Below are 26231 nucleotides of genomic sequence, written 5' to 3'. Positions count from 1 at the left end.
TTTGCAGTGCTGGGAGGATGTATGATCTTTACTTGTGTGTTTGGTTAGCTTACCAGTACATCTACTTTTTCTAGTAGTCAAGACTATTAAAGTTACCCTATATGACGAACCATACCCTTCTGCCAATAGTCTATCTATATGTCAATATATCACTAAGAAGATGCTAGACTACTTTTTCTGCTTGCTTGATGTCATCAAGCTTTCTAGTTACTGCAAAACCAGAGCAACACGCACCAAACCAGAGTAACTTTCTAGTTACTGCCTTTTGTTAAACTGATGCAACAATATTTTTAATGGAAACCATAAAAGCATAACATAATGGAAGGTGATTTAGGCCAGCATTAGAAAATATTAAATTGAGCAGAGATGCATCACAGATTAACCATGTTTAACTGCTCAAATGCTCAATGAAGTAACCTTGAACATCATTGCTTTTATTTGCTCAAGTAAGGAGTTCAAAAGAAACATTAAGAAATCTCAATATCAAATACCAACACCAAAAGAAGAAACAAAGCAAGAAAATACAATCAATGACTATACAACTTCATCTGTATTACCAGTAGTAGTTAGAACAGAACTTGTATAGTTAAAGTTGGTGTTGTAATTGAATGCATGGTTTCTTGAGCTTGAACCCAGGTAACATATCTCAGTATGCTTGAACTAGAAAAATGCATAGCATAGTAGAAACTATTGAAAGTATACAAAAATGAACTATTTAAACTATGTAAACTATTTAAAGGACCCAGGTAGTCCTATGTTGACAGAACATCAGAATCAAACTATGCTGAAATGAGAACTGAAGTAGCAATCAAAGACATAAGCAATCAATTTAGCTTATGCAGAGTGCCAGACCTAAACACTAAGAAACGTGCAGTTTTCTTTTATTTTATTTTTTTATCTAATGAGCAATAATTTTATGGTATGGACTCTCACAGCTATTGAGTTCGGGAATCCAGGTTCTTGCAATAATTTATCAAGTGAAGGCCTAAAATTTTCTGGAAAAAGGGAACAGGCAACAATAGCCCGACATATTATATGAACTTTGAAGTTTTGGGACCAAGACACAGAACAAACTTTTCAACTATCCGAAACATATTCTACGCAAACGCTTTATATATGAATATCTCACAACAAGAGATAATGGCATCCAAACCACTGAAACCCCCATACTCACAGATAAAAAAAATATTAGTCAGAAAAAAAAATAGAACTTACTTCCTTGTCTCGAGACACTGGCAATCCATCAAAAATTCCCATATTGAGCTTTCACCTCAACACATGCTGAAATTACTAAACCAGCACAATCAACAAGTGATTACCACATACAGTAACAAAGAAATTACTGAATGGACTAGTAACTCTAACAATTTTCACAGTACCCTTGTTGAGGCACATGGAAAATGGTCATGCTTTACAGCATGAACTCCTACCTCAGAATCAAACTCTTCCAGTGAATTTTTCTTTTGTGACTCTTTATTTCCAGATTCCATCATCTACAAACCAGTGCAAAACCAATGGCTTAAAGCAAATAAACAGAGTATCAGAAAAACCTAAAGAAATTCAGGAGATGCTGTAATACCTCAAGGACCTGAAACTCTTGAAAAATCTTAACATCAACTTTACCAGAATCAAAATACTGGAAAAGCAATAAACAAATAATGCATTAAATCAAAATTATCAGTCATAAAAGGAAACTAAGAACAGAAGATAAAAACAATAAAAACAAAATTCTATTGGCCTCCAAAAGTGGGAACAAACAAAAACAGAACCTTTTATCAGGCAATCGTAAAGTAACCATCACCATTAAATTTCCAGAAGTTCTTAGTTATTAAACAAACGTTAAACTCCTAGAAACCAAGCCTCTTTTAATTCAGGAAAAGGAAAACAGGCAATGTAATACCTTACTGCAGCCTATATAATCATCAATGATGACTAGTAGCTTTCCTTCAGACCTAACCCTTTTTGATTCGGAAAGAGGTAATTCAAAACTCTGAAAAGAAAAAAGAAAAAAAAAAAAAAAAGGTTAACTAAATACAAATTCAGATTATTGATACGATACAATTTCTGACAGAGGTAATGTGTTAACTTGACGGAGCCTATATAATCATTAATGATGACTGGTGGCTTTCCTTCAAACCAAACCCCTTTTTAATTTTAAAACAAGGAAATCCAATTTCTGAATAGCAATGTACAAAATTCAAAGTACTGATACTAAATCTGTCTTCACTACCTCTATGGAAGCAGATGGGAAGTAATCCTGCTGAATAGCATCAAGAAGCCCTTCCTCAGATACTTTAGGTTCCACTGAAGTTTTCTCAGGCACACCATTGCCAAAGTCCACCTTCTAGAACCAGTATAAACCAAATTTAACCTTTAGCAAGATCTAGAAGCTATAATGTAGAACAATCCAAAGTATTGATACTAAAACTTATTTCCACAGTACCACTGTGGAGGCAGATGGAAAACAATCATGCTCGACAGCATCATGAAGTCATCCCTTAGAATCAAACAGTATTCAAATCCTAAGTCTCACACATATTCAGCTTCGTGATTATGATACCATCAATTCGCCAGAAATACCACCTTAATTTTAAACTGATTAGTAATCAAATCTTAAAGAAAACAACTGGTAGAAGAACATTGCGGCCTTACTTTCTAGTCTATAGTTCCAATTCAGTTTCACACCATTCAACACAATTAACATGCATGCCAAGGTAATAACAATTCCTTGCATTAATATTCTTTGTACAAAACCAAGAACTGCATTTAGTCTGATTCCATTTTGTTAGTTTCATTTCACTGAGAGCAATCTGACATCTCTACAAACTCATACTTAACATAAAGATTAGAACTGGAGATGGACTTACAAACCCATTCCAGCTGCCAGCCCATTATCAACAAACATCAACAAGCAAAAAACAAACACTGTAGTGTAATCAACCTGAAGATACCAGTAAAAATTAATGATAATAATCACCACAGATAAAATTCAAAGCATATGTTATCCAAAGCAACTGCATATTAACCTAACACGATCCATATATGCAACGGATATGTACAAGTATTATGGTACCGCTTCCAATTAATCGCAACAATTACTCTATCAGAAATCCACAAACAGATAATCTGAAACAAAAAAACGAATTGCAGAGATTGAAATCGAAACCCTAATAAAGGATACACAATTCGAAGCAAAAAAAACCAGAAACAACAATTCGAAATCCGAAACCTGGCACAGTTAAACTAGGCGCAGCAAGAAGAAAGGTACTGACCACTTGAAATCGACGCCTCTGATGGCCATGGAGGTCGAGCTATGCACGAATCGCTGCGAGTGAGATACAAGATCCGACGATACTCAAGGAAGGAAATGCTTGAATCGGACGCCGATCTTTCGCGGACGGAGAGAGGTTTCGGAGAGAACACAGGTCATCGGAAAAAGAGAGAGACGGTGAGGGAGTGAACGGTGAACCACCATTGAGTCGGCGAGTCGGAGTCTATGGACTCTGAGATGAAATAAGGAAGATTGAAAAAAAAAACGAATAGCAATTTAATATACATATACCAATGGCTTTTGTTTTTCGTTTTTCAATCAAAGCAAAAGAAAAAAAAAATTAATATACTTCAATATAAAAAAAAATATATTTTATAACTCATTTAGGACATGCTTGAAAAGTAAGTCGTAAAAAATTATTTAAATAACTCATTTACGGTACATATATTGTGCAAGCCTTTAATAGATAACTAATTTACAGCATGTCACGCCATGAATGACCCGAATAAAGACATTCTGACGGCACACATGAGATGTGCGCCGTAAATGACAGTCTTTTACGGCACACGTAAAATGTGCGCTGCAAAAGACCGATTTTGCTGTGGTGGCAGTATCAGGGTTTGTGTTGCTGATTAATCTTGAATCCCACTTGTGCGCCTTCAAGAAATTTTTCAGCAATTTCTTGAGTTTCTTTATTGAGTGACTTCTCAGCATTCTTCACGAACTCTGTAAGTTTAGCTGCTTTTTGTTCGACGGTTAAAGATTTTTCCTGTTTTAGACCAACGATAGCATCTACGAGCATCTCTTGACCTTGAGCTTGTTGTCCTTGTTGAATGGCCTGAAAAGCTGCTTCTAATTTTTGTTGGGCCGCTAGCAAAACATCTGTACTTTGAGAACTTCGCGGAGCGGATGGATCGGAAGTAGTATCATCTTGGTGTGGCTGATTAATCTTTAGTCCCACTTTTGCTCCTAGAAGGAATTGTTCAGCAATCACTTGAGTCTCTGGATTGAGTGACTTCTCAGCATTCTTCACGAACTCGGTAAGTTTAGCTTCTTTTTGTTCGATAGTTAAAGATTTTTCCCTCATAAGAATTGTGACAATAACTTTAAGCATCTCTTGTCCTTCATCTTTTTTTCCTTGTTGAATGGCCTGAAAAGCTACTTGTAATTTTGTTGAACCGCTAGCAAAAAATCCGTATTTTGAGAACTCCCCTGAGCGGATGGACTAGAAGCAGTATTAGCTTGGTGTTGCTGATTAATCTTGAATCCCACTTGTGCGCCGAGAAGGAATTGTTCAGCAATCTCTTGAGTCTCTTTATTGAGTGACTTCTCTGCATTCTTCACGAACTCAGTAAGTTTAGCTGATTTTTGTTCGACAGTTAAAGATTTTTCCTGTTTAAGAGCAACGGTAGCATCTACAAGCATCTCTTGACCTTGAGCTTGTTGTCCTTGCTGAATAGCCTGAAAAGCTGCTTCTAATTTTTGTTGGACCGCTAGCAAAACATCCGTACTTTGAGAACTTCCCTGAGCGGATGGACCGGAAGCAGTATCACCTGGGTGTGGTTGATTAATCTTTAGTCCCACTTTTGCTCCTAGAAGGAATTGTTCAGCAATCACTTGAGTCTCTGGATTGAGTGACTTCTCAGCATTCTTCACGAACTCAGTAAGTTTAGCTTCTTTTTGTTCGATAGTTAAAGATTTTTCCCGCATAAGAATTGTGACAATAACTTTAAGCATCTCTTGTCCTTCATCTTTTTTTCCTTGTTGAATGGCCTGAAAAGCTACTTGTAATTTTTGTTGAACCGCTAGCAAAAAATCTTTATTTTGAGAACTCCCCTGAGCGGATGGACTAGAAGCAGTATTAGCTTGGTGTTGCTGATTAATCTTGAATCCCACTTGTGCGCCGAGAAGGAATTGTTCAGCAATCTCTTGAGTCTCTTTATTGAGTGATTTCTCTGCATTCTTCACGAACTCGGTAAGTTTAGCTGATTTTTGTTCGACAGTTAAAGATTTTTCCTGTTTAAGAGCAACGGTAACATCTACAAGCATCTCTTGACCTTGAGCTTGTTGTCCTTGCTGAATAGCCTGAAAAGCTGCTTCTAATTTTTTTTGGACCGCTAGCAAAACATCCGTACTTTGAGAACTTCCCTGAGTGGATGGATCGGAAGCAGTATCACCTGGGTGTGGTTGATTAATCTTTAGTCCCACTTTTGCTCCTAGAAGGAATTGTTCAGCAATCACTTGAGTCTCTGGATTGAGTGACTTCTCAGCATTCTTCACGAACTCAGTAAGTTTAGCTTCTTTTTGTTCTATAGTTAAAGATTTTTCCCGCATAAGAATTGTGACAATAACTTTCAGCATCTCTTGACCTTCATCTTTTTTTCCTTGTTGAATGGCCTGAAAAGCTACCTGTAATTTTTGTTGAACCGCTAGCAAAAAATCCATATTTTGAGAACTCCCCTGCGCCGATGGACCAGAAGCAGTATTAGCTTGGTTTACTTCATTGTCATGCCTGAATCCGGGCGACCTGAATTAAACATAAACATCAACACATGCAAGACATGAATAGATATATACACCACATACACTAACAAACAAAAGAAGTATATAGTGACAAACATTATTTTCATCTAAAGAACGAGTAGAGTTCTTTAGTGTATATATATATGTGTGTGTGTGTCTACATACTTTGAAAGCCATCCAGTCCATGATTCACTTTCCTCAGCCCAAGTCCCAACCGACATAGCCAGCCATAACACCAGCAACGTGATCGCTGTTAGAGCTAAACTCTTCGCCATCTTTCTCTTTCGCTCTTCTCACTCTCTCTCTCTCTCTCTCTCTCTCTCTAGAGGACAAGGAAATGTTTGTTCCGAGTTCATTTCACATGCCACCAGGTTTTGGTATATATAGCTCACAGGTTGATTGCATGTGTTGCGGAAAAATGGAGAGACAATCAGGCTTCTCCAGAGAACGTACCGGCTTTTGGGGACAATTTGACTGTTGCTGTTAGGAGAGCGCTTGATGCTCCCTTGACCAAGGTCCACTGGTATTGCAGGTTTGCCGCATTTTATGTGCCTTTGAATGAGTTCTCTCTGTTCTCAAAAAAAAAAAAAAAAAAAATTCTCTCTCCGTCGTAAGAGCAAGATCATATATCTCAAATAAAAAAGGAGGATATTGATGACAGATAATCATTAAGCTGTGTCTAATCACTTTTATTACAAAGGATGCAGAAAAAAGAAGGTCCTAACCACATAACTAAATATAATAGTTTGAAAAACTTTATAGAAACTACTTAATGATTATTGTTGAACAAACAACGTAGAACTTTACAAGCGCCTTAAGCAAGATCACATCCTTCTAAACTCCCTCTAGCGGCGCAAGCGTTCCTCAACTCCTAAAAGTCTTTTGATTACTGTGGTCAGCTTTCATTGTGGCATTACTTCATAAAAATATATTTTCCAACCCGACAATATATGGTTAGCGAAGTTCGTTATCGAGCTCTAATGTCGACTCTGAGAGTCTTATTCGTAACCAACATCTATATCACTATTCTCAATATTGAAAAACAAATCGGGATCCTCTCATTTGTTGGCCATCATTCTTGGCTGTAAGTGACTGTTAATCTCGTCCACTGATTCGAGATCTAAAAGTTAATAATAGTTCACGTCAGCAGCTAACACTTAATTAACCAAAATGTATTTTCAAGACTAATGGCGTTTCCTTTCTTCATTTTCTTCTCCTCAGCAGCCTTGCCCTCTTCTTCTTCTTCTTCTTCTCTTCCTCTACGTTTCACTAATTTGCTTTGAAAATTCCACTCTTCCATCATCAGCAATGGCTTTCAGATCAAATTAAGTTAATATTTCTTTGGTAATTTATGCTTTGACTTTATATATTGGTATGCATAAACCTAAGCCAACAGTAGTAATACGAGAAGTGCCCAATACTGTATGCATTGAGGAATGGACAATTGTGCTAAGCCAGACTACTCAGAAAAATGAATTATACTAAGCCAATCATCTAAGAATTGCAGGACCACCAATTATAGGTTCATTATTCAGACCAACACAAAGAGTTAATCAGTCAAAAATCCCAAAAATATCAACGGGATCGAAAAAAATGCAAACAGTATCTGATGTTTGTTTCATTAGTAACTTTGATATCTCAAGTTTAAAAAACATCAAATTGGTACATGAGGTTTTGACCCCGACCCAACATAAATACCTGAAACCTGGAGCCGTTAACTCTGTTATAGCATTAGCAAACTGACAAAACTTGAAAGGCATATGAGTAATTTCAGTCTCTAATATTATTATTATTATTATTATTATTTTACTGCTTCACCACTCTCTTCTTCTTCCTTAGCAACTCAGCTTGGCTTCTCCTAACAACGTTGAGAGGAAAGGTCTCCAACTATGAGAAGGAGGGAGTGTCATGCCCCGAATTTCGAATAAAGGAATTCGAATCTGAAACGCGATAAATTAACAATTCAAAAAGAACACTCAGAAAATTTTTCATATAAACTAAGCAACAAAACAAACCGAGCTCACAATGTCAATACGGACTCATTCTTTAGAGTCACATATTACATTGCAGAGAGTTTACAAATTAAACTGAACAACAATTTAATAAGTAAACACACCCACCACACTCACTACACAGTGGAAGACTAAAACCAAAGTACACTTCTACTTCCACGTTACGACAGCAACAAGGCCTCAACTTCGACGAAAGTTACTCGTTACTCTGACCTGCACAATAACCCCTACACCATGGAATAATGCACCGGGTTGAAACAACAAACCCGGTAAGCTTTTGCAAGCTCGTGTGAGAAAACCCTAATAACCACAAAACACCTTTCCAACTCAAGGACAACAAATCAACACGATGATTATTTTCCAAAAGCAAAATCCTTTTCTTTTTAAGGAAAACACAAGTACCTCTGTGACAAACCAAATCATTTGAAAGCTCAACAACAAATCCAAGAAATCACTCCTTTCCTCTCGACAGGAAGCATTTATCACCACAACGGCGTGATAAAACATTTCTCGACTCACTACGAGTCTCATCCACAACTGCAGGCGGCAGACCATCGGCGTTAGAATTTCCTAGACATCGTCGACAGGCTTGTGGATTTGGTTTGCACGGAAGAGCTCTAAAGAAGGAGAATCCAAGCCGGGATGCTTCGGTGCTTCCGGCGGTTTCAACGCATGTTCCGGCGACACCGGTCACCGTTGATGGTAAAGGAGGTATGAAACTAGATCCTCTTGATAAGATTTATGTGTTGGTATAATTGAATTTTAGTTTTGATTAAATTTTGAAAGAGGTGGTAAATTAGGTGATTTCGGCCATCGTCAAAACCACTATGTGTGGGGGTGGTGCTGGCTTCTCTCCTTCATTCTTGACTTAGTTCTTGCTCAAGATCTCCATGCTTAAATTTTGTTTCTTGGTTGAGAAGTGTAGGATTCTGTTTTCTATGTTTTGGGTAGTTTTAGCCGCCGCCATTTTATTGTGCGTGGTGGTGTTTCTGGGTTTTGCCGACTTAATGTGGGACATGATTTGAGTCCCTGAAATCTATACCCAAGTTTTATTTTGCTTAATTCATAGAGGTTTTGATTTTGGATAAAAACCCTTGGATTTGATTGTTTTGGTATGTTGTTCGAAAAGAGTGACTGATTTGGCTCACACCAGCAATTCTGTTATTACATGTTGAAAGCTTTGAAAAACTAGAGTCCAATTTTTTTTTTTGGCAGAGAAACTAGAGTTCAAATTGGATTGTGGATTTGGACAGTTATTGATTAAATGAACTCCATATTAGTTGTTGAGTTTTTTTTTTTTTTGAAACTACTAGTGGTTGAGTTTTATTTAATGAAATTTGTACCGATTTGATTGACAATTACAATCAAGTGTCCAAAGTAAATTTGAGAATTTACTAAAGAAAAATATTTCTGAATAGGGAGAATTTTTCAAACAGTACCTGAACTAAAGGTCACTATAAATTAACGTTCCTCATTTTACACTAATTGCACTTTGTTAATAACATCATTTTTAAATTGAATAATGAGTTTTATAGTTCAGGTTCCAAAGTATAGTTAAAGCTTTTAAGATCATAATCATGAGTTTTGACATTTAAAGTTAAAAATTTTAAGAGTCCTGGATCATTAAGAGACACAGGAAAATTTGGAAAACATTCAAAGTGAACTGGCCCATCACAAAGACTAGACTCAACTAGTCCCAGAATGGAGTCTTTGATGTTTCTATGTCTTTTTTTTTTTTTTTAATGGAGTCTTTGATGTTTCTATGTCTACAATCACGAAGTGCAACAAAGACAGAGGTTTTGAGACCATTTCTGGTCAAAGCTGAATTCCTATTTGTACTGCTCCTATGTGTGAATATTTATATTTTTTTCTTTTTATGTTCTGCTAATATTTCTGAGGTAAACGCAAATTGTGAAGTGGGGAGTGGGGTCTCTGAGCTTCTCGAAGCAACCTCGGTTTCGACTGGCGGCGGCGCTTTTCCTTCGGCAAGGCGGCGATCGTGAAGCAGCGAGGCACGGCGGCTATGCGGGGCAGGTTCTCTACTGTCGATTGTGGTGGACGTGGGGAGGTTTCTCAGCGTCGATCTTGGTCTGGGGCTTCTTTGATCGCAGTTGCTGGGCTCGATTCCGTCTCTATAGTGGTTTTGCTCGGGGGCGCGTTTTGATTCCAGGCTTGTTGCTCCAGCTGTTTTTGGATCGGATCGGTGGTGTTTTTGAGGGGAGGGGTTTGAGCTTTTGATTTCCAGGTCGGGGCTCAAGGCTTCACCCTAGCTTTTTCGAAGACGGCGGAGGACCGAGGCCAGCTTCCTGACCGGTGAAGAGAAGCTGCCATGCCGGTAGTCTGTTTTCAGTCGATCCGGAGGTGAAGGGTTGGTTTGATGGGTTTGTTTCGATCGGAAAAGGCTTCCATGGTGGCCTGGGTTAGCGACGTCGTTGGACAGATCGGGTTTCCATGGCGGCGCCTTTTTCAATCGGGCTTGCTTTTGCGAGTTTCTCACCTGGAAACCTTAGGGTTTGGGTGGGGCAGGAGCAGTGGGTTAATGGGCCTTGGGCCTGTTGGACTAACTTGTCATACATTCTCCCCTCTTGGATTGGGCCTGGAATGGACTGTTGGGAGGTAGCTGAGTTTTTTTTTCCTGCTTCCAATAAATACCCTCACCTTGATCTTCCCGGGTTATAGCTGTTTGCTAGTTGATGAGTGGCGATGTACACCAAAGAAGGTCTTAGGCGTCAACGCTTGTCTATTCAGTGGCTCTGATTTAGGGTTGGATACGTGTAGGAGCTTTGCATTTAGTTTTTTACTTTGTCTTTTTTAGTTTGGTTTTGATTTCGTTTGATCGCTCTGCTTTTTGCATTCCGATTTGTGCATTGATTGTAATATGAGGAATTTTCGAATTCCTCTAGCTTGACTGAGTGAGGTCGTTATATTAATGGAACCTGATTCCGTTCCCCTAAAAAAAAAAAAAAAAAAATCTGAGGTAAACATTTGAACAGTGTGATGGTCAGATTTTATCTTAATTGTTTGCTTTTGGCTCTAAATTGAATATAATGTTTTAAAATCAAAATTCCTATTTTGTAAATTTCACTATAGCTTTTTTGGTAATCCCCTTTCCAATGGGGGGTGAAAGTTGCACACACAAAATTGTAAACTACACTCCCTTCAATTTTTAATAGTATTTTATCTCACATTTTTTTGCACTTTCTAAAATACCCTTAAGTCGGATTTTTTTTTTTTTGGGTCTTTTTCTGCCCTCTCTCTTTCTCCCCCAAACCACGACAAAATTCTTTATTTTTCTCTCTCCTCCAAACAACGACATACTCTCTTCTTTTATGAATAATGGTCCTAGTTTTGAGGTTCTGATGTATGCTAATGAATAATGGTTCTGGTGTATGCCAATGAAATAAAATCAAATTCATAATCTCAATACAACTCTTCAATCAAATCTAAAATGTATGAAAAGTTGCATTGCTTAAGCAACATCCATTGGCTTCAAAAGGATACATGGCTCAAATCCTAAACTAATTGTTCTAACAAAAAGCTTCCAGACCACGTACACTGGGCCAATTTCTATTTCATAGTTTTTTCTTTAACCTAGTAGATCATCTGTTCCTTAAAGAAGAGAGTCACACTTCCATAAATTTCTTGCTCTCTGCACAGAGAAGCAAAATACAGACAAAGAGTTAGCTTACGTTATTAAATTGAAACACATGAACTAAGTTGCAACTGGAGTTCAATAAGAAAGCTTAACTGAGAAAACAATCTAATCAATACATACCACCAATTATCAAATCACAAGATGATCAAGATTATGCACATAGTTTCTTCTTTGTCAATAATAAGAACAACCAACCAGAATTTGTGGGGTTCATTTCCTGGGTACCACCACACATTGGAAAGAGAGGACATTACACTCATGACGTCATACTCCTCCCCCCTCCACATTTCAGCCTCACTAAAGAAAACTAAATCTCAACAATATTAAACTCAGTTCTTAAAATAACAATACAAGTATACAACCTATTAAAGGCCTTGAAAAATAGAATAAAATGAGCCTGAGATTCTCAGACTTGACTGCTAAGAAACATTGTAATCAAACTGACCCCAAAAGAAAGTTAAGAACATAAACAACAAAGGCAGCATGTGTTTCACAAGCATAGTGCAACCTGCACCAATTCAGAATTCCTTAGAATGCATCAACCCAGCATCTAGGGGCTCTTCTTCCATTGTACTGACCTCCTGGGCAGCTGATTTTGGGCATAAAGATGAATTTTTTTTTTCAATACAAGCTAACTGAAAAGATTTTGAAAAGCATAAAGATTTCAAATTTCTCAATTTATGAGAAAACATATTACCCACAAACCATAAAGAAAGAAACTTGTGCAATTTGATATGAGCCAAAAGATAAGGAACAGTAAAAACGATTGAAATGCAGAAGAGAAAAGCAAAATAAGAATGAAATTAGAGTAGATATAGTGAGATAGTAAAGAGAAGAGTTGAGATTATGACCTGATTTGGACAGACGAAAGGTTGGGGAACCAGAAATTTCCAATGGAGAAGAGAGAGAGTGTCGTTGTTTGGAGGAGAAAGAGAGAAAATAAAAAGAAGGGTTCTGTCGTGGTTTGGAGGAGAAAGAGAGAGAACAAAAAAAGACAAAAAAAAAAAAAAAGGAATCTGACTCGAGGGTATTTTAGGAAGCGAAAAGAGATGTGAGATAAAATATTATTAAAAAAGCAGAAGGGAGTGTGGTTTGCAATTTTGAGTGTGCAAATTTCACTCTCCTTTCAAATTTCCTACAATTTCAGTTAAACTATGAAAAGACCATTCTTCACAAGTCATCATAGTTTATGAAACACTACCAGATACCGAAGACATTAGGATTCAAAAGGTTTTAGGGAGATAAACTTACTTCTCAGGTTGAAGGTTTCGACGGGGCACCCAAACTGACCAATGAATTGACTGCGCCTCTCGCAACACTCGTTGCTACTTCCTTCTAGACTTCTTCCTAAGAGGTTTGGGTCTCACTAATTCCCCTATCAGCCTTTTGGCTCTGAACACTAATACAAATTACTATATGTAGTTCAATTAAAATTATGATACCTTTAAATCAATAAGCTTTAAATAATTAAATTCTATCAAAAATAATATTTCTTTTATATTTTTTTGCGCAGGGCAAGAGCTGTTACGTCCCATTCCTTAATTACCAGGTTAATAGTCATTTGGACGGGAAACGACAACAACTATTACTTTTTACTTCTGTTTCTAACTTTTAGGGACCCAAAAGTTGACTTTTTGTTCGGTTCAGTTTTTGAGGAAACTTCCTTATGGAAAGTCGTGGGGAACGTTAAACCAAATTCATGAACACGTGGCACGTCAAAATTGGAGTTCGTATGAAAAATATACAGTCTACAGAATTTATAGTTTTTGTCAGAATTTGAGGGCAAAATGAACTTTTCCCAGCCCGGGGGGGGGGCTTTTTTCTCGGGTAGTCCTGAAGAGAGAGAATGGAGATATCGGGTCAAAACTACCCGAAACCTGAAACAGGCGGGTTCTCAGCCTTCCGCCGTCAGACTCGCCACCGGTCGGAAAAGGAGCGCCTTCCCTCTCTCTCTCTCTATCGATTCGTGGTGGTTGCTTGGGTGGATTTGAGGCGTACAGTGAGGAACGAGGTGGAGAAGCCGGAGAAACCGAGTCGACACTCACTGGTTTAATCTCTGTTTCCAGCCACTTTTGGGTCGCGCCGCCACCTTGGCTTTATAGCCCTCGTCCTTGTGAAGGCCTCACCTCTCGATTCGATCAGACGTCGTCGGAACTCGGAATCGAGTTTGAAGACTCGGCCTCGAAACTTTCGAGGTAAATTCTAGCCTCCTCATTCATATTTGATCTTAGGTATAGTTTGAATTTTTGCTGTGCTTGTTATGGAGAATCTGTTGATATAGGTTTTGAAACCCGATTTGGGGCCCACGCGCTACTGGTGGAGGCGCATGGGGGCGCGTGCGGCTTTCTCTGGGTCTGTGTTTTAGTTAGTTACGTAGAGGATAATGTTACAAGCGTGTGGAAATAGTTTGATAGAAATATGTTAAACTATAGGATCGATAGGAATTTCTCAAGTTTCAGAAATTCAGGTATGAATTCGTGACGATCCGACCATTGGATCGTTATGATTTCTCAGGAACATGTTAGAATATTAAGTTTATGAAACCTTGGAAGTTTGAACCGATTCCGATGCGATTTCAGATTTTCAGGAATTACGACGTGTTGTTAAATTTGGGTTTCAGAGTTTTATTTGATTTCTTAATTAATTAACTATTAACATATTCTGATGGAAGTGTCAGGTGTGAATGATGATTATAATTTACAATATCTTTAGATGTGATTTCATATGTGATTTTTTGAATATTTGATTAATATCTTGGAATTGTATTAAATTATAATTTATATTTTCTAATTAATATTTCGTATATGAGTTGGCTTGTGATTGGATTAAATGCTTGATATTTTCGATTGGTTGAAAATGGAGATTTATGTCGTTGCTTAGACACTAGGAGAGAGGGGATGAACTAGTAGTCTTGACTTGTAGCACCAGAAGAGAGGGGATGTATTGGTGGCCATTGTTTATGTTATGACACCAGGAGATAGGGGATGTATTGGTAGTCATAGTTGTTGTTGTGACACCAGGAGATAGGGGATGTACTGGTGGTTTTAGTTATTTTTGTGGCACCAGGAGAGAGGGGATGAACATGTGACCACTATGATTGCTGATTTGATATTTGTATATTATGATATACGTTGTGATACATATATGGGTGATTGAGATCTGATGGGCGGTGAACCCTGTTGTTTATAGTGGGTGGGTGATTGAGGATATGAAGAACAAGTAGGTTCCAGGGGTTGAGAACTGATTTCGTATGATTAGAAGTGTTCAGTTGTTTCTGTAGGGTTGGGTAGTCCATTTTTAAGGGAAGTTCTGCTGAATTTTCAGAAGAATTTCTCTTAAGGTGGGCTCCTCAATATAATTCGGATTTCAAGGTGAAATCCAGGGCCGGTCCTGTCAAGAGCAGCTACGTATTTATTAAAACGGACAGGGCCTGGGCCAGCACAGGGTTCAAATGTGTAGTCTAAGTGCTACCATATGTGAAAAGGGTTGGGATAAGCCTGCCCATTTACTTGGCAAGGCCAGCCCATAGCCAAAAAATAAGGCTGAGCTTGAGTAATGTCCATCAACCTTGAGCTAAGTTTAGAGGCCTAGTGTAGATGATTAATCTTCAGTCCCACTTTTGCTCCGAGAAGGAATTGTTCAACAATCACTTGAGTCTCTGGATTGAGTGACTTCTCAGCATTTTTCATGAACTCGGTAAGTTTAGGTGCTCTTTGTTCAATAGTTAAAGATTTTTCCTACATAAGAATTGTGATAATAACTTTAAGCATCTCTTGACCTTCATCTTTTTTTCCTTGTTGAATGGCCTGAAAAGCTTCCTGTAATTTCTGTTGAATCGCTAGCAAAAAATCCGTATTTTGAGAACTCCCCTGTGCAGATGGATCAGAAGCAGTATCAGGTTGGTGTTGCTAATTAATCTTGGATCCCACTTGTGCGCCTTGAAGATATTTTTCAGCAATCTCTTGAGTCTCTTTATTGGGTGACTTCTCAGCATTCTTCACGAACTCGGTAAGTTTAGCTGTTTTTTGTTCGTCAGTTAAATTTTTTTCCTGTTTAAGAGCAACGGTAGCATCTACAAGCATCTCTTGACCTTGAGCTTGTTGTCCTTGTTGAATGGCCTGAAAAGTTGCTTCTAACTTTTGTTGGATCGCTAGCAAAACATCCGTACTTTGAGAACTTCCCTGAGCGGATGGACCGGAAGCAATATCACCTGGGTGTGGCTGATTAATCTTTAGTTCCACTTTTGCTCCTAGAAGGAATTGTTCAGCAATCACTTGAGTCTCTGAATTGAGTGACTTCTCAACATTCTTCACGAACTCGGTAAGTTTAGCTGCTTTTTGTTCGATTGTTAAAGATTTTTCCCTCATAAGAATTGTGGCAATAACTTTAAGCATCTCTTGACCTTCATCTTTTTTTCCCTGTTGAATGGCCTGAAAAGCTACCTGTAATTTTTGTTGAACCACTAGCAAAACACCCGTATTTTGAGAACTCCCCTGAGCGGATGGGCTAGAAGCACACTAAAGCAAAACTGGTCTGCTCATAACGTGAAAAGTAAAATGGAGATTGGAATTGGTCTGCTCATTTCATTTCATAACCCCTTTATATAGGGAGAGAATTGCAATGGAAAGAACAATTACAATGATGACATTAACTACTGATTGGTTCGTAATCCATGCTGATTGATGTTAATCGGTAATTGCTTGATTCACTCTCCGTCAATCACTTTGACGAAGGCACACAATATGTTTTTCCTTTAACACTCCCCCTTGTGCCAAGTCAAAGACGAAATGGTGCATGAGTTGTTGCCTCACTAAAAACCTTGCCAAGTAACAATAAAAACCCTGTGGGACAAAAATACACCTTGGTCGAAGGAAAAGAGCACAACGCACCTTTTACATTTGAGTATGACATGTGTGTGTTAGACTCCCCCTGACGTCTACACCTCCCCCTGATACTTACATTAATCTAGGGAGCTTGGAAAGTCTTCGCATTCCTATGCTTTTCACATGTTTCTCAAATGTGTCCTTAGGCAATGATTTGGTGAACAAATCTGCCATAGTCTCCTCAGACCTTACTTGATTCATTTGAATCTTGAGGAGAGTCTGTTGTTACTAATTGTAGGACAACTTTGGCGATATGTGTTTTGTGTTATCACCCTTAATATAACCTAGCTTCATCTGTTTGATGCAAGCTGCATTGTGTTCGTAAATGCAAATAGGCTCTTCAGTGGTAGAACTCAAACCACTAGTCCCTCGAATATGTGCAATGATAGTTCTTAACCATACACACTCAAGAACCGCCTCATGTAGAATAATGATCTCTGAGTGGTTCGAGGAGGTAGCCACAAAGGTTTGCTTGGTTGATCTCCAAGATATCGTCGTGTTCCCATTGGTAAATACATAACCAGTTTGGGAACGATATGTGGGTCAGATACGTATCCAGCATCAACAAAACCGACCAAAACGTCATTTGGCGTTTTAGTGTAGTGAGTGGCGTTTTCGCCATCAACATTTCCTTTAGGGATTGCAGTTCCATCTGTGGTCCCTCTTGTCTCTCTGTAGGGAAAGAACAGTCCCAAGTCAATGGTTCCTTTTAGGTATCGAAAATGTTCTTGATACCATTCCAGTGATGCTGCGTTGGCGCTGAGCTAAATCTAGCTAACAAGTTCACTGAGAATGCAATGTCTGGTCGAGTAAATTGGGCTAAGTATAATAATGCGCCTATTGCACTTAGATAGGGAATTTCAGCTCCCAACATTTGTTCGTCATCTTCCTTTGGACGAAATGGATCTTTCCTTGCATCCAAACTTCGACCGATCATGGGAGTGCTAACAGGATGTGCTTTGTCCATGTTATATAGCCTGACTTTTGGACATATGCAGACTGGTGGATTAATATTCCACAAACTCGGTGTTCTAGTTCAAGACCTAGATAGAATCGAGTTTTCCCAAGATCCTTCATCTCAAATTCGGATTTCAAGTAGCTCGCGGTTTCTCTTATTTCATCAAGAGTACCAGTTATGACATGTACTGCTACAATTTGCGAATCCGGAACTTGTTTTCTTTATGAATACGCAAGGGCATAATTCATCGTTCTTATATCCCTTCCCAATCAAGTAGTCACTTAGACGGGTATACCACATCCGTCTGGATTGTTTCAATCCGTAAAGTGAGCGTTTCAACTTAATTGCAAACGCACTCTGTGGTTTAGAGTCACTTGACTTGGGTAATGTAAGGCCATTAGGCACTTTTCATATATATCTCTGAATCTAGATCCCCATAGAGATATGCAGTAACCACATCCATGAGCTGCATTTCCAGTCCTTCGGAAATTACTAAGCTAACTAAGTAGCGGAACGTTATAACGTCCATTAAGGGAGAGTATGTCTCCTCGTAATCAATTCCAGGGCGTTGTGAGAAACCTTGCTCCACAAGGCGAGCCTTGTACCTCAGGACTTCATTCTTCTCATTACGCTTTCTGACAAAGACTCATTTATGTCCTACAGGCTTTACACTTGGTGAGGTTAGCACTACCAGACCAAATACCTGTCTCTTTGTCAGAGAATCTAATTCTGCCTGGATTGTTTCTTTCCATTTAGGCCAATATGCTCTTTGTTGACATTTTGCAACAGAGCGTGGTTCGATATCATCGTGCTCTATGGTTCCTTGAGCAACAGTATATATATCATCAATGTGTATGGAAGATCTTTCTATCAACTCATACGCACTCTCATAATCCTCTGAGATTTCTTTGTTCTCTGGAATCATTTTAAACATCGGAGCGTCCTCCAGTATTGATTCATGGACATAAATATAATCAGAGACAATCTCATGAGAGGGATTCTATACATTGATGATTGGTTTGTGCCTTACTCACCCTCTTCTTCCTTGGGTGAGTGTCAATCGAACCAAGTGACCTCCCCCTCTTCCTTGGGGAGCCACGGCCTCAACCACACCTCCACTAAGTGAGGTTGCAGTGCCTCTATCTGAGGCACCGTGCCCCTTGTTGGGGACTTCTAACCTTGCAGGCACATTTGCAGCTGGTATATGTGATCTCGTCACTTTTACGATATCAGTAAACGCATCAGGCAACGAATCTGCTATGTTCTGAAGATCGATTATTCTTTTCACTTCACTTTCACTTTATGAAGTGCGGGGATCAAGATGAGACAGAGTAGGGATAAACCACGACAATTCCTGTCGTTCCCTTGGAAAATCCTTTTTCCTATCTCCCCCTAACGACGGGAAGACTGTCTCATCAAAGTGACAATCTGCAAATCTAGCGGTAGAGAGATCGCCTGTCAAGGGTTCCAAATAGTGGATAATTGTTGGGGATTCGTATCCAACATAAATACTTAATCATCTCTGAGGACCCATTTTGGTGCGCTGTGGGGGCGCAATAGGCACATATACTGCTCAACCAAATATGCGTAAGTGTGAAGTGTCAGGCTCATATCCAGTTACCAACTGGTACGCAGATAATGGTTGGCTAGATGTGGGTCTGAAACGAATAAGTAAAGCTGCGTGCAATATTGCATAACCCCATGCAAATATAGGCAGGTTGGTGCGCATAACCAATGCCCTAGCCACCATCTGTAGCCTTTTGATGGTGGCTTCTGCGAGACCATTTTATGTATGCACATGGGATACAGGATGCTCTACATCTATCCAAATAGATATGCAATAATCATCAAATGCTTTTGATGTAAACTCTCCAGCATTATCAAGCCTTATAGACTTGATAGGGTGATCGGGGTGGTGAGCCCTTAAACGTATAATCTGTGCTAGGAGTATTGCAGCATTTCTTGTGGACAATAAAACGACATGTGACCAGATTGTCGAAGCATCCACCAGAACCATAAAGTACTTGAATGGTCCGCATTCTGGATGGATAGGTCCACAGATATCTCTTTGTATCCTTTGTAAGAATTGAATGTTTTGTTTTGTATCTTTAGCATAGGAAGGTCTCGATCCTGTTTTTGCTAAAGAGCAGGCTTTGCAAAACGAGTGATGTGCCTTTGAAATAGTCAATGAGGCATAATGGGAGGGAGGTAGTGCTTCTGGTACTTCAGAAAGCAATGACTGCATTTGAGCAATCCTAGAACCGACACCTTGCAGTGTGGCGGATTTTTCTCCCATTTTTCACTCGAAAGAAGGGATGTCCGTGTGAGTTCTTGAAAAATACGGATCATCATGTCACGACCTCGGTGCCATAGGCGGTCATGGAAAAGCCTGTATGAGTCAGTGTCCCACATTTCATTGTTAATGACAGTATAGGATTCAATGATTTGAATCGTAGTAAGGTACAGTCCACTAAATTGACTCATAAGTTTCTCTAAGATGTGTTTCCTTCCACAGTCATTAGATGTAATATCAAGGTATTCAGTTCCATTCTCACGGTGTGCTTTTACATGATAACCTTTGGCACAAATTTCTTTGAAACATTAACAAGGTTCGATTAGCTCTTGGTGCATATAGAGCGTTTTTGACTTTAAATATATATCTCAGATTCTTTAGAGTAATGCTATTTTAGTAGAATGATAATCTTTTCATTCTAATAATAATTTTTTTTCTAGATGTATTGCTTTACATCTTTATATTGCAATTTCGAACCATGTAAATATGTGTATAGAAAATAAATTTGAATAAATTCAGTACTTCAGAATAAAATTCGAAATTTATTAATAAGCCAACGATAATCAAATCAAGGTCTTGTTCTAATTCATTAAACCATTATTGAAATAAACTTTAAGACCAAGTAATAGTCTAATTAAGAATGAAGCATTATGCCTTCACAACTGTTTTTGGAAAATAAAGTAAATAAAGCAGATCAGTCAAAATCTGGGGCATCGGTTGACTGAGCAAGTTCCTTGTTGCCATTAAAGTCTGCAATTGTGAGGTTGACGTCTGGGTCATGGTCTCCTTCTTCCATATAGTGAGCCTCTTGTTCTTTAGACTCCCTATACCTCTTGTAATTGGCTGCTACTCTGTTGCTTGCTTGGCAATTCTTGTACCAATGCCCAATGACTCCACACCTATAGCATGGTTCATTGCCAACTCTATTCTGTTTGACTGAAGGGTTCTTAGGTGCCCTTTGCACCTTGTTTCCATGACCACTAGCGCCACCATCTCTGCGTCATACATTGGGAGGGCCTCCACGGCCCATATCACGACCCCCATGTCCCTTGCCACGTGGTGCATTATTGTCACATGGGTAGGGATCAGCACGTCCAACCCCCTTTGCATTGGGGTTCTGTCCAGCTTTCACTTTGCCATAATTAGCTTCAGGAATTTTCTTTGTCCCAACAGGCCTAGCATTGTTGTTCAAAAGAACCTCATTATGCCTCTCAGCCACTTGCAGTAGGTTGATCAGCTTGTTGAAGGTTGTGATTCTTTTGTTATCATACTCTAGCCTATACTGGTTCGCTAGTATAATTGCTGAAGTAGGAAAAGTGGAAAGAGTCTTCTGGATCATATCATCTTCTGTGAGTTCATTTCCACAGAAATTTAGACGTGCTTTTAGGCGCAACATGTCCTTGTTGAAGTCATTGACCCTTTTGTAGTAAAGTAAGCGGATTTCATTCCACTGAACGGTCAGTTCTGGGAGCAAGGTGTCATGAATGTTCCCAAAACGTCCCTTAAGGGCATCCCACAGTTCTTTGGGTGTCTTCAACTGAAGGTATTCCCAGCGTAGGCTAGGATCAATGTGTCGCCTCAAAAACATTAAGGCATTTGCTTTCACCTTATCAGACTGTCCATCGTCTTTGGGGTCAGTGGGAGTTTTGATGGTGGCAGTGTAGTCTCGTGCCACAAAGGCAGTTTCTACATCGGAAATCCAACGGTGGTACTCAAGTCCGTCTGAGTCCAAAATGTCAAACTCAGGTCGAGTTGGATCAGCCATCTACATAAACAAGAGAGAAGAAATAAATTACGCAGTCATAAAGACATCCACGTGAATTATTTTCCAAACGTATGAATTAGATTTCAAGACCAAGATTCATAATGGTCACATTTTTTTCGATGCTATGTGAAAATACTTTATCACAGTAAGTGTGTGTATAATGCGCATGAATTTTCATTATCATGGCCAAACGGTATTGATATGTTGCATTAAAAATAATCATAGCACATTTAAATATAGCATATAAAAATAAACTACATGGCATGCTCAAATTTCACAAATATACAACAAATTATATACTACACATAATAATAGCAATAATATATCATGTGTAAAATAAAATGTAAACAATAGCATAATATAAAGACATGCTTAGGAATAATTATATAAGAGTAAATAAGATTCACAAAACATGCTCACAATTGCATAATAAAAACATAAGCAATAAAATATAAAGCATGCTTAAACATAATTATAAATCATGCTTAAATATAATGATATAAAACATAAATAATAAGGCATGCTTAAAACAATCAAAATTATCTAATTAAACATGCTTAATAACAAAATATAATAAAAGCATAAAGTATAAAGCATGCTTTGTAAAAATCATAAAATAAAATAAAGAAAACATACTTGATTTCGAGAAAATAAAACAATCCTAACGCACGCGCGTGTTGATGCAGGCGTGTGTAGCGATGTTTTTGAGTTTGAAAAAACTGGGCCGCTTCCTCTTCTTTTCAGCAATGGGTCACGGGGCCTTGTTTTTTTCTATTTTTTTTTTCTTTTTTTTTCTTGGCCACAGGGCCTGTTTCCCTTTTTTTTTTTTTTTTGATTGGAAGTTGTTGTTGTTTGTGGCGGCAGAAAAAGAAGAATTTCTTTTTCTTCTAGGGTTTTGATTTGTTTTTCGACGGGAAGAAGAATGAAATTAGAAAATTAGATTTCTTTGACTATTGGCTCTGAGCGTGCTGATAACGTGTAAAAGTAAAATGGAAATTGGAATTGGTCTGCTCATTTCATTTCATAACCCCTTTATATAGGGAGAGAATTACAATGGAAAGAACAATTACAATGATGACATTAACTACTGATTGGTTCGTAATCCATACTGATTGATGTTAATCGGTAATTGCTTGATTCACTCTCCGTCAATCACTTTGACGAAGACACACAATATGTTTTTCCTTTAACAAAATTAATATTTTATAACTCATTTACGACATGCTTGAAAAGTAAGTCGTAAAAAATTATTTAAATAACTCATTTACGGTACATATATTGTGCAAGCCTTTAATAGATAACTAATTTACAGCATGTCACGCCATGAATGACCCGAATAAAGACATTCTGACGGCACACATGAGATGTGCGCCGTAAATGACAGTCTTTTACGGCACACGTAAAATGTGCGCTGTAAAAGACCGATTTTGCTGTGGTGGCAGTATCAGGGTTTGTGTTGCTGATTAATCTTGAATCCCACTTGTGCGCCTTCAAGAAATTTTTCAGCAATTTCTTGAGTTTCTTTATTGAGTGACTTCTCTGCATTCTTCACGAACTCTGTAAGTTTAGCTGCTTTTTGTTCGACGGTTAAAGATTTTTCCTGTTTTAGACCAACGGTAGCATCTACGAGCATCTCTTGACCTTTAGCTTGTTGTCCTTGCTGAATGGCCTGAAAAGCTGCTTCTAATTTTTGTTGGGCCGCTAGCAAAACATCTGTACTTTGAGAACTTCGCGGAGCGGATGGATCGGAAGTAGTATCATCTTGGTGTGGCTGATTAATCTTTAGTCCCACTTTTGCTCCTAGAAGGAATTGTTCAGCAATCACTTGAGTCTCTGGATTGAGTGACTCCTCAGCATTCTTCACGAATTCGGTAAGTTTAGCTGCTTTTTGTTCGATAGTTAAAGATTTTTCCCGCATAAGAATTGTGACAATAACTTTAAGCATCTCTTGTCCTTCATCTTTTTTTCCCTGTTGAATGGCCTGAAAAGCTACATGTAATTTTTGTTGAACCGCTAGCAAAAAAATCGTATTTTGAGAACTCCCCTGAGTGGATGGACTAGAAGCAGTATTAGCTTGGTGTTGCTGATTAATCTTGAATCCCACTTGTGCGCCGAGAAGGAATTGTTTAGCAATCTCTTGAGTCTCTTTATTGAGTGACTTCTCTACATTCTTCACAAACTCAGTAAGTTTAGCTGCTTTTTGTTCGACAGTTAAAGATTTTTCCTGTTTAAGAGCAACGGTAGCATCTACCAGCATCTCTTGACCTTGAGCTTGTTGTCCTTGCTGAATGGCCTGAAAAGCTGCTTCTAATTTTTGTTGGACCGCTAGCAAAACATCTGTACTTTGAGAACTTCCCGGAGCGGGTGGATCAGAAGTAGTATCATCTGGGTGTGGCTGATTAATCTTTAGTCCCACTTTTGCTCCTAGAAGGAATTGTTCAGCAATCACTTGAGTCTCTGGATTGAGTGACTTCTCAGCATTCTTCACGAACTCGGTAAGTTTAGCTTCTTTTTGTTCGATAGTTAAAGATTTTTCCCGCATAAGAATTGTGACAATAACTTTAAGCATCTCTTGTCCTTCATCTTTTTTTCCTTGTTGAATGGCCTGAAAAGCTACTTGTAATTTTTGTTGAACCGCTAGCAAAAAATCCGTATTTTGAGAACTCCCCTGAGCGGATGGACTAGAAGCAGTATTAGCTTGGTGTTGCTGATTAATCTTGAATCCCACTTGTGCGCCGAGAAGGAATTGTTCAGCAATCTCTTGAGTCTCTTTATTGAGTGACTTCCCTGCATTCTTCACGAACTCAGTAAGTTTAGCTGATTTTTGTTCGACAGTTAAAGATTTTTCCTGTTTAAGAGCAACGGTAGCATCTACAAGCATCTCTTGACCTTGAGCTTGTTGTCCTTGCTGAATGGCCTGAAAAGCTGCTTCTAATTTTTGTTGGACCGCTAGCAAAACATCCGTACTTTGAGAACTTCCCTGAGCGGATGGACCAGAAGCAGTATCACCTGGGTGTGGTTGATTAATCTTTAGTCCCACTTTTGCTCCTAGAAGGAATTGTTCAGCAATCACTTGAGTCTCTGGATTGAGTGACTTCTCAGCATTCTTCACGAACTCGGTAAGTTTAGCTTCTTTTTGTTCAATAGTTAAAGATTTTTCCCGCATAAGAATTGTGACAATAACTTTAAGCATCTCTTGTCCTTCATCTTTTTTTCCTTGTTGAATGGCCTGAAAAGCTACTTGTAATTTTTGTTGAACTGCTAGCAAAAAATCTTTATTTTGAGAACTCCCCTGAGCGGATGGACTAGAAGCAGTATTAGCTTGGTGTTGCTGATTAATCTTGAATCCCACTTGTGCGCCGAGAAGGAATTGTTCAGCAATCTCTTGAGTCTCTTTATTGAGTGACTTCTCTGCATTCTTCACGAACTCGGTAAGTTTAGCTGATTTTTGTTCGACAGTTAAAGATTTTTCCTGTTTAAGAGCAACGGTAGCATCTACAAGCATCTCTTGACCTTGAGCTTGTTGTCCTTGCTGAATGGCCTGAAAAGCTGCTTCTAATTTTTTTTGGACCGCTAGCAAAACATCCGTACTTTGAGAACTTCCTTGAGCGGATGGACCGGAAGCAGTATCACCTGGGTGTGGTTGATTAATCTTTAGTCCCACTTTTGCTCCTAGAAGGAATTGTTCAGCAATCACTTGAGTCTCTGGATTGAGTGACTTCTCAGCATTCTTCACGAACTCAGTAAGTTTAGCTTCTTTTTGTTCTATAGTTAAAGATTTTTCCCGCATAAGAATTGTGACAATAACTTTCAGCATCTCTTGACCTTCATCTTTTTTTCCTTGTTGAATGGCCTGAAAAGCTACCTGTAATTTTTGTTGAACCGCTAGCAAAAAATCCATATTTTGAGAACTCCCCTGCGCCGATGGACCAGAAGCAGTATTAGCTTGGTTTACTTCATTGTCATGCCTGAATCCGGGCGACCTGAATTAAACATAAACATCAACACATGCAAGACATGAATAGATTTATACACCACATACACTAACAAACAAAAGAAGTATATAGTGACAAACATTATTTTCATCTAAAGAACGAGTAGAGTTCTTTAGTGTATATATATATATATGTCCTGTATATATGTGTGTGTGTCTACATACTTTGAAAGCCATCCAGTCCATGATTCACTTTCCTCAGCCCAAGTCCCAACCGACATAGCCAGCCATAACACCAGCAACGTGATCGCTGTTAGAGCTAAACTCTTCGCCATCTTTCTCTTTCGCTCTTCTCACTCTCTCTCTCTCTCTCTCTCTCTAGAGGACAAGGAAATGTTTGTTCCGAGTTCATTTCACATGCCACCAGGTTTTGGTATATATAGCTCACAGGTTGATTGCATGTGTTGCGGAAAAATGGAGAGACAATCAGGCTTCTCCAGAGAACGTACCGGCTTTTGGGGACAATTTGACTGTTGCTGTTAGGAGAGCGCTTGATGCTCCCTTGACCAAGGTCCACTGGTATTGCAGGTTTGCCGCATTTTATGTGCCTTTGAATGAGTTCTCTCTGTTCTCAAAAAAAAAAAAAAAAAAAAAAATTCTCTCTCCGTCGTAAGAGCAAGATCATATATCTCAAATAAAAAAGGAGGATATTGATGACAGATAATCATTAAGCTGTGTCTAATCACTTTTATTACAAAGGATGCAGAAAAAAGAAGGTCCTAACCACATAACTAAATATAATAGTTTGAAATACTTTATAGAAACTACTTAATGATTATTGTTGAACAAACAACGTAGAACTTTACAAGCGCCTTAAGCAAGATCACATCCTTCTAAACTCCCTCTAGCGGCGCAAGCGTTCCTCAACTCCTAAAAG

General features: G+C 38.6%; 2 protein-coding genes across 2 annotated transcripts; both read right to left on the bottom strand.

Annotated features, from left to right (window-relative positions):
- Positions 1-3662: 3662 nt before the first annotated feature.
- LOC121051579 lies at positions 3663-6156 on the bottom strand. The gene is made up of 2 exons (XM_040514162.1): positions 5960-6156; positions 3663-5798 (listed from the first exon to the last, which is right to left on the bottom strand). The coding sequence occupies exons 1-2, from the start codon at positions 6067-6069 to the stop codon at positions 4430-4432; spliced, it is 1479 nt and encodes a 492-aa protein (XP_040370096.1). The 5' UTR covers positions 6070-6156; the 3' UTR covers positions 3663-4429.
- A 16426-nt stretch (positions 6157-22582) lies between these two features.
- LOC121051560 lies at positions 22583-25696 on the bottom strand. Its single transcript, XM_040514128.1, has 2 exons — positions 25520-25696; positions 22583-25343 (listed from the first exon to the last, which is right to left on the bottom strand). Exons 1-2 carry the CDS (start codon positions 25627-25629, stop codon positions 22805-22807), a joined length of 2649 nt encoding a protein of 882 aa, XP_040370062.1. The 5' UTR covers positions 25630-25696; the 3' UTR covers positions 22583-22804.
- Between the last annotated feature and the right edge of the window lie 535 nt (positions 25697-26231).

Source organism: Rosa chinensis, chromosome 2 (assembly GCF_002994745.2).
Source record: "Rosa chinensis cultivar Old Blush chromosome 2, RchiOBHm-V2, whole genome shotgun sequence".
NCBI classification, from domain to species: Eukaryota; Viridiplantae; Streptophyta; class Magnoliopsida; order Rosales; family Rosaceae; genus Rosa; species Rosa chinensis.
Note: the sequence above shows the minus strand (reverse complement) of the source record. Positions and strands in the feature narration are given on the sequence as shown.

What these genes read in the sequence shown, in the direction of transcription:
- LOC121051579 (XM_040514162.1), bottom strand. Translation starts at nt 6,069, where the DNA reads ATGGCGAAGAGTTTAGCTCTAACAGCGATCACGTTGCTGGTGTTATGG. An exon ending in TGGACTGGATGGCTTTCAAA is followed by an intron (nt 5,799 to 5,959) that starts GTATGTAGACAC and finishes TGTTTAATTCAG; the next exon opens with GTCGCCCGGATTCAGGCATG.
- LOC121051560 (XM_040514128.1), bottom strand. Translation starts at nt 25,629, where the DNA reads ATGGCGAAGAGTTTAGCTCTAACAGCGATCACGTTGCTGGTGTTATGG. An exon ending in TGGACTGGATGGCTTTCAAA is followed by an intron (nt 25,344 to 25,519) that starts GTATGTAGACAC and finishes TGTTTAATTCAG; the next exon opens with GTCGCCCGGATTCAGGCATG.